General features: G+C 32.0%; 2 protein-coding genes across 3 annotated transcripts; one reads left to right on the top strand and one right to left on the bottom strand.

Moving 5' to 3' along the window:
• The first annotated feature begins 1523 nt into the window (after nucleotides 1-1523).
• On the top strand, nucleotides 1524-8984 carry Hel89B (histone acetyltransferase 1). Its single transcript, XM_075732303.1, has 6 exons — nucleotides 1524-1594; nucleotides 1730-2434; nucleotides 2512-4463; nucleotides 4531-8142; nucleotides 8209-8345; nucleotides 8419-8984. Exons 3-6 carry the CDS (start codon nucleotides 2541-2543, stop codon nucleotides 8774-8776), a joined length of 6030 nt encoding a protein of 2009 aa, XP_075588418.1. The 5' UTR covers nucleotides 1524-1594; nucleotides 1730-2434; nucleotides 2512-2540; the 3' UTR covers nucleotides 8777-8984.
• Nucleotides 8894-10276, bottom strand: LOC124493620 (programmed cell death protein 10-A). 2 transcript variants are annotated; one of them, XM_075732304.1, is made up of 2 exons: nucleotides 10093-10276; nucleotides 8894-10040 (listed from the first exon to the last, which is right to left on the bottom strand). In XM_075732304.1, exon 2 carries the CDS (start codon nucleotides 9922-9924, stop codon nucleotides 9100-9102), a length of 825 nt encoding a protein of 274 aa, XP_075588419.1. In that variant the 5' UTR covers nucleotides 9925-10040; nucleotides 10093-10276; the 3' UTR covers nucleotides 8894-9099. The 2 variants fall into 2 exon arrangements, with proteins under 2 accessions (XP_075588419.1, XP_046912673.2); XM_047056717.2 differs by having other exon boundaries at nucleotides 8894-10276.
• Between the last annotated feature and the right edge of the window lie 6509 nt (nucleotides 10277-16785).

Raw genomic sequence — 16785 nt, 5'->3', positions numbered from 1 at the left:
GAAAAATAAAATAAAATTGCTCACATTGAATGAAATAATGGAAATGTTTCCAGAAATTTCTTTTTTTTCAAGATGAATGAAATTCAAGAAATTTGGTGAATTTTTTATTTATTTATTTATTTTGTATTTGATAAATTGTAATTGTGATTCGATCAATCGATTTATCGGTAATCGTCAAAGTCGATGATTGTCAAATTGAGAAAAATTCAACAATATTATGTCCGTGTGCGTGTGTTTGTGTGTGTGTGTGGTTGATTCGAACAACAACAACAACAGAAAACGGGAAACGATCAACAACAATCGATCGATATAAATAGAATTCGATTAATGGATAGATGATTTTTTTTGCGTAAAAAAAGGATTAAAATTGAAAAAAAAACATCGACAATTTTATAATTCAAACAACAACAATGACTATGACAAGAAAATCGAATCAAAATCCATAAAGGAAACGAAAAAAAAAATAATCACGAACATTGCCGGAAAATGTTTTGATCGAGAATAACAATCGATTGTTTTCGATTGTATGGGCAAACATTCGAATCAGTCAATTCAAAAATTTTTTTTTCTTCTGATTGATTTCTTAATTTTATTTTCGATTTAAAAAAAAATTCAACTGATGTTTTATTATTATTACCATTATTATCATACAGAAAATCTATAAATGTCATTTTACAGAGTGGTCCCAGATGATTCAAAAAAAAAAAAAAATGATCAACAACAACACATTTTTGTCGACCCGAAAAAAACCCAAACCGATTTGAAAATGATTATGAATGATAATGCACGAATGAATTTGTACGACGACGATGATGATGACGACAAATCATTTATCACAATCCATGACGATGCATTTGTGGTGATGGATAATAATCAACAAATAGAAAAAAAACCTCACCAAGAGTGAGAGAAAATGAAATTATTTTCTACTTTTCATCCTCGTCTACTTTCTCCATCACAATTCAGGCGACGATTCTATTGCGTGCGTGCATTCGCATCATTTGTATGATCATTATATTATTATTACATATGTCAGCATTAGATATGAATTTTTCATTCTCAAAAGTAGAATTATTTTTGAACAAATTATGATCATCATCATCATCATCATCATTCATCCTTCTTGTTAATCATCATCATCATCATAATCATAATCATTATTGTCCGGATACATACATACAATAATCATAGCAATGATGAGATTATTTAATTTCCTTTTTTTTCAATATTGCAAATTTAGATTCATACAGGTTGACAACAATTTTTGTACTTCGGGTCAAAGACGATGATTAGGTCAATAATGAGGTTTAGCCGTAAGTTCGAAACAATAAGATTTTTGAGCAAACATTTTTCAGAAATTAATATAATTTTTTTAATGACAAAAATTCAAAAAATAACTTGATTCTTTTAAACTTCGAAAAATTTAAAGTATTAAGTTACGTTGTATATGAAAGGTATAGAATTTAATAATTTAGCGAAAAAAATAGCGAGAATTTGGAATATTTTTTTGTTTTGTTTTCGGTATTTTATTTCTTGCTGTTTCTGTTCACTACATTTTTTTTTTCATTGATTATTTTTTCTATTCCATATTCAGGTATTTATCTATTTATATATCGTTTATAATAATTTGATAAAAGTTAAAAACTATAGTTTAATTAAATGGATATTTATTTATTTTTTTTTATTTTCACTGATATTTTCGCGAAAATTCGTCATTTTTTCATTTTAGACAAATTTCCACACTGCACTCTTCTCTTCTCACTGTATACTGTGTATATGTGCAACGACGACGCGTCGGCTGCTATCGACGACAACAATAAAAACAAAAACAACAACAAATGAAGATAAAGAAGAAAAAAAAAATTTCTACCACAAACATTGATTGATTAATCAATATATATTTAACATATGATGATAGAATGGATGATGATGGTCATCATCATCATTGACATATTTGAAGAAGACAAATATATTGTATTGAAAACAGCCAAATATATATAAAGAAAAAACAAATCATATAAATCGGCCAATATATATATATATTCTTTATTTGAAATGATAATGGCAAAAGAATTTCGATAAGATAATCTTCTGATGAAGAAGAAATTGATTGTGTGAAAATTATGAAGAAACCATAACAACACGATAAATTCAAACTATCTGCAAACAGTAACAACAATAATAATAATAAAAAAAAAAATTCGAATTTTTTTTTCGTCGTCGTCGTCGTCGTCATTGTTGTCATTCATCCACCATTTAAATATCCGATTTAGATCGATAATATAATTTTTTTTTGTTTTGTTTGGTGGAATAAAAAAAAAAATAAAAATAAAATCCCCGAATTAGCTGATACACCGAAAATCTAGATATAAATGTGATACGGAAAAATTCAAACGAACGAAATTCTCATATTCATTTTTGTGATACAGTAAACGTAACTCAATCAAAAAAAAAAGAAAACGAGATTTTAAAAGTCTAAATTTTTTTTTTTCATTAAAAAATTCTTTATAGTGAACCAACAAACGAATAAAACAAAAACAATGGCATCCCGTTTAGATCGATTATTTCTATTACTTGATAATGGTTCAACACCTTTAACAAGAAAAGCGGCTGCATTACAATTGGGTGAAGTACAAAAATTACATCCACATGAATTGAATACATTATTGGTTAAAGTACGACAATATTTACATTCATCATCATGGGAAACACGTATTGCGGCTAGTCAAGCTGTTGAGGCAATTATTTCAAATGTACCGAATTGGTTTCCAATTGGATCATTATTATCCGCTAATGATGATAATGATGAACAAAATGATGCTAATGATGATGAATGTCGTATGCGATTTGATCGTTATGATATAATGACTGTTATTAAATGTGGCCATAATTTACTTGCATCTGAAGGAAAAGATTTTGATGCACCAACAGCCGATTCTTCTTCTTCTTCGAACACTGTTGTTGTAGCAGCCGATGCTACATTAGATTCACGAGAAAAAATTGCTCAAATGCGACAATCATTGAATCAAAAATTGGGATTAAGTTTTGCTGAAAAAATTGGCCTGAAAATGGATTTCATTTCGAATGCTGATCTTATTGCAACGGCTGATGTTGAATCAAAACCAATTGTTGAAAAAAATTTAAAACTTGAACAAATCATACCGAATGTAAAAACTAGTTCTTCGATCGTGAAACGTAAAACATCACCCGATATTAAAATTGAAAATTCAAATGATCCTTCGATGGCTAAGAAAATTAAGCTTGAATCTGTCGATGATGAAAATTCAAATGAGCAGCAGCAGCGGCAGCAACAACAACAAATTGATAATAACAACATATTTGATGGCGATGAATGGCCCTTAGCATGGTTTAGTGATGAATTAATGTCCGATTTATTCAATGCCCAATGGGAAATTAGACATGGTGCAGCCATTGGATTGAGAGAAATTGTCAAACTACAAGGCCGTTGTGGTGGTCGTATACGAACGGCATCATTATCTCGACAGGATGCACTAAATCAACAATGGTTGGAAGATTTATCCTTACGATTATTATCCGTATTAGCATTGGATAGATTCGGTGATTTCCTAAGCGATCAAGTTGTTGCGCCGGTACGTGAAACCTGTGCACAGGTTCTTGGTTTAATTATTAAACTTTTATCAACGAATGGTGTCCATAATGTATTGGCTATATTACTGCAATTATTACAATGTAATGAATGGGAAGCACGCCATGGTGGAATGCTTGGTCTGAAATATCTATTAGCCATACGACAAGATATGATTGAACAATTATTACCAAAAGTTTTTGAACCAATATTTGCTGGCCTAAAAGATCCAGAAGATGATGTATCAGCTGTTGCAGCTGCCGCTTTAGTACCAATAAAAGATCAATTAATGTGTTTGATGCCAGAAAAAGTACCATTAGTTATTGCATTTTTATGGGAAGCATTACTTGTACTTGATGATCTATCATCATCAACTGGTGATTTATTAATGTTATTATCATCATTATTAACATTCAAAGGTCTCACTACAACCGATTTTAAAACCGACAATAATGATCAACAATTGGCTATATTAATACCAAGATTATGGCCATTTCTATCACATTCATTAAGTTCTGTACGTCGTTCAGTGTTGGAATCATTATTAATATTGAGTGAAAAAAATTCAAATGAATGGCTAAATCAATCATCATTATTATCGGATGCATTACGATTATTATATCAAAGATCATTAATTGAAAATCATACAATAATATTGGATTTATTATATAAAGTATGGTTAAATCTAATATCGAAAGCTAATTATCAATGTTTAATTGAATCAACAAGAAATTATGTAACCAGTTGGATATGTTTGATGATGCAGCCACAAAAAATGCCGATCGATGTTTGTAATACACCTGTTTGGTTGGAAATTAAACACATTACACATTCGTTACCATCATCATCAGCATCGGTATGATTGAATTTTATTTTATTTTTGTTGTCAAAATTAATTGTAATATAATTTGTTTTTTCTTTAGCATTTGAAAAATTCTCGACCATCTACATCACAACAGCAGCAGCAGCTTTTGTCATCATTACCGGCTGAAAATTATTTTATTGGCGGTTCAGAATCATTGGGCGAAACAAGTGAAGAACGTGAACGTTGTGCTATACGTGCCCGTTATCAATGTGCACGTCTTATCGGTGCATTAGCTTTCTATCTAACCGAAGAGAATGGAACACCCTCTTTGAATGGCGCCGAACAATCGAATGTCGAATCATCGACAATTATTCAGAATCCACTGGATAGTTTTGCCTCTCTTCTATTGATTCATTTGAATACAAAATCAGCGATTCAACGAATGTGTAGTGCATGGATTATTAGAGAATGGGCAACGGCAAAAGTTAATCGACAAGGTGAACAACAACCACCTTGGATAATCACCATGAAGAATGATGATAATGATGTTGAAGAATATGGCGTTGATCAAAAACGAAATTCACTCCAATTACATAAAGGATTAGCTGATCGTTGTAATGAATCGTTGGAAGAGCAAATTTTTTTCGATGAAATATCTGCCTATGTTAGTAGAGTACAATATAATTTTCGTGATCTATTGGCTACCACAAGAACGAATAAAGTACAATTCAACGATACAGAATTGGCCGGTAAAACTGTGTATACATTTCCACAGATCAATTCAGTGATTGATAATATACAACATCGATCATTAATGGAAATGCGACAAAAATTGATTGAAATTCGAAAACCAAATGATAAACTAAAATCATTAATTGAATGTCTTGAAGAAAAGATTTCGTTGACACGTCTTACAATCACTGAATTGAATCAGTTAACAAATTCATTGTCGATCGGTGTCAAATCATCATTAGCATCAGCATTAATTGAATGGCGTTTCCTGCCTGATCGTCTTAGTCCAATTATAAAACCTGTAATGGATTCAATTAAACAAGAAGATAATGAACAATTACAACGTGGATCAGCATCTAGTCTTGTTAAACTACTTAATATTTTCCGTGAACGTACCTATTTGAATTCAGTACAATCGACACCAACGGCTAAAATTATAAACAATTTAATTACATATCTTTGTTCAGATCGAAATTTCACACCCGAAGTACGATTATCCATCGATAATGATAATAGTGATGATAAAACAAAACGTTCCGATGCTCAATACGGTATCCTAGCATTGGATAATATGCAAAAAATTGCCGAACTTAACATAGCATTACGACGTTCAAATTCGATGAATATGAAAAACCGTAATAATCAAAATCAACCATTAGATGATAGTAATAATGGTAATAATAATGGAACATCGACAATTATGAATGAACAACAGCAAGAAAAACAAGGTGAAATTCAACGTCGTGGTGCTACTATTGCTCTATCGGAAACATGTCGTGCATTCGGTCAATATCTGCCTGAACAATTACCATCGCTGTGGGAATATATAGCGAAAATTTCTCTTGAATCACAATCACCACCAGCTTTTGATGAAAATGGTTTAAAATCGTGTCGAGATTTGATTCAATCATTACAAGTATTTGAAATTATTGGACCATATCTACATCAACAATTACATTCCTCATTGAAAGCTACTTTTAATTTTCTTGGTGAATGTCTACAGAATCCATACATAACAGTCAGGCATATGGCTGCAAGATGTTTTGGAATGTTATCATCGATCAATCTGAATGTAACAATGGATTTTGTATTGACCAAAGTATTGGATATGCTAGAAGCATCAGATTCAGAATTGAAACGTCAAGGTTCCGTTGAAACTATTTATTTTATAATTTATCGTCTTTCATTGAAAATTGTACCATATATTGTTCTGTTGATTGTACCAATGTTGGGACGAATGTCCGATCAGAATGAATCGGTTCGTTTATTGGCAACACATTGTTTTGCACAGCTAGTACAATTAATGCCATTGGATAATGATCATCATAATCATCATCAAAAAAATAATAATTCAATTAAAATGAATGGTGCAAAAACAACAACAATTGATTCATATAAAGAAGCATTATTATTAAATAATGAAAATCTACATTTTTCCGATGAATTATTAAGACGTAAAGAGAATGAACGTCATTTTCTTGAACAATTGATGAATATTAAAAAATTAGATGATTATCCGCTACCGATACCTGTACAGGCTGAATTACGACAATATCAACAGGATGGTGTTAATTGGTTAGCATTTTTGAATAAATATAAATTACATGGAATTGTTGCTGATGAAATGGGTCTTGGAAAAACATTGCAAGCAATCTGTATATTAGCATCGGATCAATATTATATGAAACAACGTTTTATCAATGGTGAATCACAGAATAAACCATTATTATCATTAGTTATTTGTCCACCAACATTGACCGGTCATTGGATGTATGAAGTGGAAAAATTTGTTGATGAAAAATATTTGAATCCAATCATGTATCATGGACCACCATTTGAACGTGCTAAAATTAAACAACAAATTGAACGTGCTCAACATCGGATTGGTGCAGCAACAACAACAACAACAAAATCGGAACGAACAAAAAATCACCATAATCTAATTATTGCATCATATGATCTTGTTCGTAATGATATTGATTTTTTCTCGGCAATCAATTGGAATTATTGTATTTTGGATGAAGGACATGTTATTAAAAATGGTAAAACAAAATTGGCACGATCCATAAAAACATTAAGAGCAAATCATCGTCTAATATTGACTGGAACACCCATACAGAATAATGTATTGGAATTATGGTCATTATTTGATTTTCTTATGCCTGGTTTTCTCGGTACTGAACGGCAATTTATGTCACGTTATTCAAAACCAATATTAGCATCACGTGATGCAAAAAGTTCATCCAAAGAACAAGAAGCTGGTGTTTTGGCAATGGAATCATTACATCGACAAGTATTACCATTCATTTTGAGACGAATGAAAGAAGATGTACTGAAAGATTTACCACCAAAAATAATGCAAGATTATTATTGTGAATTAAGTCCATTACAAGCACAACTATATGAAGATTTTTATAAAAGTCGTGCAAGACAAACAATCAAAGATAATTTAGTTGATAAAGTTCAGGAACTATCATCATCATCCACAACGTCAACAAACGCCAAAGATGCTCGATTATCATCATCATCCTCATCATCATCATCATCGATGGATATATCAAAATCACATATATTTCAATCATTACAATATCTAAGAAAAGTTTGTAATCATCCGAAATTGGTATTGACATCGACACATCCAAATTATGAAAAAATTATGGCCAAATTAAAATCTGAACATACAACATTGGCCGATATAAATCATGCGGCAAAATTGATTGCATTAAAACAATTATTACAAGATTGTGGTATTGGTGTTTCACAGACAACTGGACAAGATCAAACAGCAGCCGAACCAGTTGTAAATCAACATCGAGCATTGATTTTTTGTCAATTGAAAAGTATGTTGAATATTGTGGAAAAAGATCTACTCAAAACACATATGCCATCAGTGACATATCTACGTTTGGATGGTGATGTTCCAGCTGCATCGAGATATTCAGTTATTCATCGTTTCAATAATGATCCTTCCATAGATGTTCTTTTGTTGACCATTCAGGTAAAAAAAAATAGCTGTTGTTGTTTCCGTTAGATTTTTAAAAAAATCAAACTTTTATTTCAATAGGTTGGTGGTCTTGGTCTGAATTTGACCGGTGCTGATACGGTGATTTTTGTTGAACATGATTGGAATCCTATGAAAGATTTACAAGCGATGGATCGTGCACATCGTATTGGACAGAAAAAAGTTGTCAACGTTTATCGGTATGTTTTTTTTTATTTTTGATTGAATAGTATGAATTTTTAATTAAATTTTTTTTCTTCAAAAACCACACAGATTAATCACAACCGGAACATTAGAAGAAAAAATAATGGGCCTACAAAAATTCAAATTAACCATTGCAAATACAGTTATATCGAATGAAAATTCAAGCCTAGATTCGATGGCAACCGATCAATTATTGGATCTGTTTGAATTAACAACAACCGGTAATGAGAAAAAAGAACTGGCAAACAACAACAGAAATGGAAATTCAACAACAAGCAAGGAGTATGCTATTACCGGTGGATCATCTGGTCAAGTATCAATGAAAATGATGCTCGAAACACTTCCAGAATTGTGGGATACACAACAATATGAAAATGAATATGATTTAAATAATTTTCTACAATCACTGTCGAATTTTTCCACCTAAACATTTATGTTTGTTTTTTTTTATTGAAAAAAAATGTGTAAAATTTACATCATTATCATCGTCAAATACTCAAAAATTTTCCTCCTCTATTTGTAGGGAAAAGAAGATATGTCATTCTTTTATATGTGTAATAATCAGAATTTTTTTTTATTAATTAAAAATTTATACTTGTATCAATAAATAAATAAGTCAAAATTTTCCAACAAAATTTCGTTTCCCAATATTTTTGATTGAATGAGGCACTTAATTATTATCTTGTCGGTGGGGTTGAAATAATAGATCGATAGGATCGGTGTGTGTGTGTGTGTGTATGTGTCGATAATTTATTTGCTATTCAAATGTTGAATGGCCGACGATGTCTGATCACGAGGATCACAGCAAATTTTTATCGTTTTTTGTATGGCATTCGTTGCAAGAATTAATTGTGCTGCACTTTGTAGTACGGCACCACCATCGCCATGTTTAAAATATTCTTTTAATGTTTGACTAAAATTTTTTGAATCTTTTATAAATTCCCGTTTCCTTTGATCAACCGAACGTTTATCTTGATAGGTTTGAATGAATCCACTACCGGATGATGATGATCCATTCGAACCGGTAATGTCATTAACACAATCCAATAGCTTTTTGATTGCAGATGCAATTTTTCTTATAGTTTCAAGGAATACTTGACGATCATAAAGAACGTCCGGTATTCGTGATAGGATTTTTTTCAATGCAAATGTTCGACGATTCAATTCCTGGAATGGTTCTTCTTGACGGCGACAACGTTGTTCTTCGAATTCAGGTATTTGTGATTGCATTCGAAGTAATGCTTCAGTCATATTCATTGAAATAATATTACGTGTAGCAAGAATTTCGGTTATAAATTCCAATAGGAAACCGGGACGTCGATGTTCACATTTTCCTAATGCTTTCAATAATACAACAGCAGCTTGTTGGCTATGTTTTTGTATTTTACATAATAATGGTCGTACTATTATTGGCCATATTAATGCAGCTGTAACGGATGGATAACGTGGATATTGTGTAACCGTTGTTGATTGTATCGATGATGATGATTGTTCCGAATTATTATTATTTGTATGATTCGGTGATGATGATGATGATGAATGATGTAAAACACCCGAATGATGATGTACAATCATATTATTATTGTTGGTATTATTATTACGATAAATTTGTGGTGATTGTTGCTGTTGTTGATAATGGTGATGATGATGATTTGATACCGTCGATGATGATGATGACGATGATGATGGTTCTGATGATACAATTTTATTCATAATTTATTCAAATTTTCAGATTCAATTTACCGGGAATGTCTTGAATTTGAAAGGCACAATGATTTCGAAATTGTGATGAGCCAAAAACAACAAAAACAAACGAAATTTACCATTTCAATAAGATACAAAATGTTGACTTGCACATAATATCACCTGGTGGCTCACCTTTAATATAAACACAATGAGAAAGAGAGAGAAATACGTGTCGGTTGTTTTTGTTTATAACTTGTTTACCTGCATGCAGGTTTAATGTTCGATATGTTTTGATTCACTGTGGTCAGATGGCGCTATTGGTATATTTTTTTTTGTATATAAAAAATAAATTCGATTCGATTTTCTTTATCCTTCTCTGATTTAATATTTTTTTTTATTTCGAAAATTTCATTTCATTGTATATTAATTCGATTATTGTGGTCAATGAAATGATTATCATTATCGTTTGTTTGTAATGAAGATGACAATCATGATGATGGCTGGTTATAATGATGATTTCAATAATTATAATAATAATAATCCGATTTGAACCCAAATAATAACAACAACAGCGACGACGATGATGACGACGACAACACTCAAATATTTAATATCCTGGTTTTGAGGTCATCAGGTTAATCATATTCGTTCATTCATTCATTCATACTATCCATTTATATCTATCACTATCATTAGTGATTTTTTCCATTTCAATTAGTGAAAATTTTAGTGAAAAATTCAACTACCATTCCTATGATGATGATGATGATTATGAAAATTTCCATTTAAACATTGATGCAGTTGAAATTCTTTTTTTTATGGATAATGAATTCATATGGATTTCACTTCTTGATCATCATCATCATCAATCTCTTCATCAATCTTCCTGTATAATTTTTTTTCTGTCTCGATGTGTTTCTGTGAAAAAAAAACAATTTTTTTCCGACTTGTTAATAAATTGTATTCGAAATGGAATTGGGGTCATCGGCGTCATCAATGAAAGAAAATTTCCATCCGATCCGTCTTAAAATGATAAAACCCAACAACGACATAGCCACCGATTTATGTCGGCCATAAGCCAAACAACCTACCAGACTACCATCATCATCATCTTCATCATCATCATCTTCATCATCATCATCATCATAAAATAGCAATCCGAAAGATTTTAAAATATCGACATTGACCGCTTCATTCTTTTGAAAAATTTTTCCACTTTTTGAATTCGATAATGATTTTTAAAAAGTAGGAAAAAAAATTCAACGTCATCATCATCATCATCATAATCAGGATTGTCATGACAATCGTCATCAAAAAAAAAATATATATAAATTGTAGCTCCATTAAGTGAATAATAACGGTAAAACTGAAAATCACTCATACACACACACACACACACACAGACACCGGGAAGAAGGAGCCATAAAGCTAAAACATTCATTCAAACTTTGAGATTCATTCATCAATGTGTGTGTGTATAGTAAGTATGAATTTGACCTATTTTTCTTCCTTTCTCATCATCATGATTGTAGTTGCTTATTATTTACACACACATACACACATAAATACATCCAGTAGTGACTAGATTTCATTCATTTTATTTTATTTCATTTCATTTCATTTCAATTCAATCCACCGTTATAAGTTCTTTAGCCAATTTTCATTTTTTTCCATCTCTCTCTCTTTTTTTTCACATATACACACGAAATGTGTATGATCGACGTGATTAGATACACACGCTGCTGGGCTTGAATCGGATTTTTTCATTTGTAGAAAGAAAAAAAATGTTTGAGATTCTAATTTTTTTTTTGTCATTTCATCGATGATGATGATGAGAAAATTCCATGTTTTTTTTGCTGATAATTTTGAATTTCATAATGCACTTTTTATCGATATCAAGTCATGCCAAAAAAAAAATTTCGGCCTTGTTCCTTTTTTTCGTTTTGTTTTGCACTTGGCATACTGGCCCTGATTACAATTATGGCAAGTTCAATTCACTTCAATTGTGAATTTTTTTTTTTATTTTCATTCTCTTCCTGTCTATTTAAGTATTTGTTTTGTCGAATTGACGCCCAGAATTTTGTTGAAAGCCCGGAATCCTAAATTCTCTCTAAATTCCGGGTATGCATCATTAGTAGTTGTAGTAGATTTGTAGTAGTAGTGGGAAATGATTCTTTTCATCAAAACAAACCATCCGGAATACTATAACAACATTTAGATGATATGTGTGTGTGTGTGAGTGTGGGTGAATGTTTTACACACAAGAACAGAAAAAAACACTCTTGCTGTCATAATCGATTTATTCATTCATTCAATCCAAATACCGAAAAAAAACCGGGAATGAATGAGATAGGAAGAAAAATCTAGGGCAAGGATAATGCGCATTTTGGTTTTAAAAAATCAAGAAACAATAAAAAAAGATTGATTTTTGGTTGCCTTGCTGGTGGTAGAAACATATATTAATGACCAGCCCGGTACAGGCGCTTCGCGCCTGCCCCAGGCTGGCCCTGCGGGGCTGACTCCTGACAATCAATATAGCTGGATACCCGCAGGTGTGGCGGCTGCGCCGCCCCCCCTGCTTGGTACCCAGCCAAAGGTATGATTTCTTGAGGTCAATAGAGCTGGATACCCGCAGGGGTGGCGGCTGCGCCGCCCCCCTGCTTGGTATCCAGTCAAAGATATAAATCCTTGACGGTCAATATAACTGGATACCCGCAGGTGGGGTCGGCTGCGCCGCCCCCCCTGCTTGGCATCCAGCCAAAGGTGTCAATTTTAACGCTTCGTGCCTGACGGTGGGTTTCTATGCACGGCGTGTTTCTTCCGGCCTTCGGTTTGGTACCGCAGGGTCAGCCATCACTTGTGCATTGCACCTGATACCTTTGAAAAAGTTGTGTACACCGAACAGCATACTTATTATTGCTAATCGATAAGTTGAAGAAATACGATATTTTTGGTATAAATACTGTGGTCGTTGTTGATCTTCCCCTCAATTTCCTAAACAAAAATCTTCAGATTATTAGGATTTTTGCAGCGGCAAAAAGCCACATAAATCATTCCATGTTGCAATACTGGTGTAGGAAGGTACACACTTATTTTATCGAAAGATTTCCCTTAAAACATTAATTAATTGTCAGAGCAAAAGCCAATACGACAGGAAATCGTCCACGCACCAATTTAAATGGTAGCTTAAGATCTCGATCGTTTTGCTGCCAAATGAATCATAGCCTCCTTGTCAATATTCGAGCTTCAATGCTGCGTCTATTTACAAATAAACGCATGCCATTTAGCAAACCACTTTGTGGTTCAATATTGCGACTGAACATGATAATCGATCCAATGTTTAATCCAAGTTTGTGTCTATAGATTCTATAGGATAACCTTGTGGGTTCATCGCATGAAGACACTCAACATTGAATCGTCAACCGCTGTGGCTTTTTGCAATATCGTAAATGCTCCATTTTCTTTATTTTAAATGAAAAAAGTTATCAGGTATTTAAGGTGTAATCAGGTTAAATAACCGAAATAACTTACCAAACGATGAGTAGATCATAGATCATGGAAACAAAAACAGAAAAAATCATTCCAATAAATGCAGTCTTCAAGGCAAGATTTCATCATCAAATACACACTCACACAGGCACACAAAATGAAAATCACGTGTGACACATGTATTATCACAATAATCAATTCGAAAAATTCGAATTCTAACTCTTTCTATGTTCTATTGAATGACTGCACCATCTATTGGATGCAAAATCTGCAGCAAAGTGTGCTGAGCTAGAACAATGAAAAAAAGCTTTGTCAAAGCTACATACCACAGAATGCGTTTCTTTGGAAGCGACTTCTACTTCTGAGCTGGACGAACTGTTCAGCGGCATTCAAAAGTTTTCCCGCATGCTCAGACACACACACTGAGTAGCTCATACTAAATAGTTATGTTTGTACTGAAAATAAGTAGGAATTACCGGCTCAGCTTCGCCGCATTAAATGCCAAGTTAATACACAGTGCTATTACACAGTGCAAGCACTTGGCGAGTGTAAAAGTTGCAGTTACACACAAACGTTAGCGTCATAGAATAGTAGATAATGATTCATAACTATTATCTCTTTTTTTCACCATCTTTTGCCATATTTGATGATTGTTATCATTGAATAATCGAATCATGTCAATTGATTCTTAATGGATCATAAACTACTTAATTAATTGATAATGATGATGATATATGTACGTACAAGATGAAGGTGACAATTTTTTGTTTTAAAGGAAAAAAAAATATAACCTTCATCAATGATGAATGGAATTATGATTATGATCAAAGTGTGTGTGTGTGTGTGTGTGAATTACACATTCTTGTTGAAACAAAATGTCCTCGAACTTCAGAAATTCATTGAATTCCATTTAAAATTCATTAATATTATTATCAAATGTAAAAACGAAAGGATTTATTACACTGTTGTTTGTGTTGTTGTATCCTTCAACATTAATTTATTTATCATATATTGTCATACACACACACACACACAGTTATATATTGATTTTAAATGTCGTGTATGTTTATGTGACCTTGTCAACCAAACTCTGACCTTGTCAAACAATTTCATCTATAAATTTTTTTTTAATAGACAATAATTTTTTTTTTTTGAAAAAAAATAAATAAATAAACCAACCAGTTGATTATATCGAATTGATTTGAACACTAAATCACAACATACCACACCACACCACACAATGCATTCATATATGCAAGAAAGCATAACATTTAGTTATTTTGTGTGATAATTACCTTGAACAACGAACCCGAACATCAACACACACACACACACACACACACACACACATGTATTGTACAATGCCATTTTTATGATGATGATGATGATGATGATTGTCAATGTCAATTCCTCATCATCATCATCATCATCATCAATCGATCAATATGTTTTGTTTATCAATATCACAACATTCAAACAAACAAACAAACACAGACACACACATAAAAGATACACGCTATGTATGAGATTGACATCCGGCGTATATGTCATATCACAGTACAGAACACCAGAACATGCAAATTTATTTTTTACCAATCAAACAAAAAAAAAATGCTTAAAAAAATCTTGATATCACCAAAACAAAAAAAAATATTATCCTGTATATGCCTGTGTTTATTGATAACTCGACAATTCATAATTCATCATTCTAATTGAATTTGCCAATTCTTATCATTTGAATATTTTTACTGATTTATGTCCTGTGTGTGTATGTGTGTGTGTGTGTGTGTGTGTGTGTGTGTGTGTGTGTGTGTGAGTGAGTGATTGGCATGACCAGCCAGAAACAAATTAAATCGATCATAATCGAATGATAATTTTCATTTACAATGTTGGAATTGTTGTTATAGAATTTGAAATGAAACAACAACAACAAAAAAACATTCTTTTTTTCAAAGTTGACATTAATCACTTGTTGCTGTTTTCAAATATGTGTGTGTCAACCATTGACCCTTGTCTATTGTGATAATTTATTAGATGTTAACGTTATTACAATGTCATTGTGTTATTATGTTGTACCATTCTGTACTAGTTTGTTTGTATTTCCATCCTGTCACTGTCTTTGTGTATGTGTGTTGACCGTTACAAAGGACCTATGGCCTGGACATGTCATGGTCATATAGTCTCTCTACAAATCTTTAGGTCACGATCACTCTAGTTGTATTTCAATTTTCTTGTGGTTTTGATTGAATTTTATTCAAGAACATTGGCTACTTGCCAAAAAAAAAAAAACAAACACTGGCCTTCAAATACAAACGCCCACGCTTGCTGGATTCTAATAATAGAATCCATACATTGGCGATAGTATAAAAAAAGAAACTAAGTCAAGTTCTTCATGCCGGGACCTACGCATACTTATCGGGTTTTTTTTCCATAAACATCAATTTCCGTATCTTGAACATTGAATCATGTTTTCTCTATATAGAATCATTGATTGCTGTTGGATCCTGCCGCTGCTGCTGCTACTAATTCTGCTGGATTCATTGAATTCTGTATCCTTGTTCTCTATATAATAATCATAGCAGTGAATTTTTGATATCCTATTTCCAATACACAGAAAATAAATAATGGTAGCAGCCATTCATCGTTCATTGCTCCAGGATCATGCCATTAAAGAATTTAGGGTACATTCACACCGGATTTTTTTTTCTTCATCATCTGAATCGAATGAAAACAACAACAACAACAACAAAAATCGTCAGGTCGTTGCTCGATATCAGTAAGATAATAAGAGAGAGAGAGAGTGAATTGATCGTTATGAAATAGATTGAATTCCGAAGAAAAAAACTTTTGAATGAAATGAATTTCCAGTTTTCTTTTCTCATTTTTTTTTTTTTTTTTTTGGTTTTCTTCTTTTTCCAAGTTCGATGTACTTTTGGATAACAAACATTTTTGATGATTAACTGAATGAATGAATGAATGATGAAAATTCCAGTTTTTTGTTGTTGAATTTTTTTTTTTTTTAAACAAAAGCATTGATGAACTTGTGAATTCTTGAACTGTGAATGGAAAGAAAACTGGATTTTCTTTTCTTTTTTTTCTTGTTCAAAACAAAGTTCAAGTCAAAGTTCATGTTATAAAAGAATCAAAGTGAAAGTTATTTCCACATTCAGTTGATTGTAAAGAATGTTCTATGAACTAGGAGATTTTATGAACTGAAAATTTTTTTTTCTTGTATTTAAAAATAAATTTTAAACATTCAAA

The sequence above is a fragment of the Dermatophagoides farinae genome, chromosome 6, assembly GCF_024713945.1.
Source record: "Dermatophagoides farinae isolate YC_2012a chromosome 6, ASM2471394v1, whole genome shotgun sequence".
Classification (NCBI taxonomy): domain Eukaryota; kingdom Metazoa; phylum Arthropoda; class Arachnida; order Sarcoptiformes; family Pyroglyphidae; genus Dermatophagoides; species Dermatophagoides farinae.
Note: the sequence above shows the minus strand (reverse complement) of the source record. Positions and strands in the feature narration are given on the sequence as shown.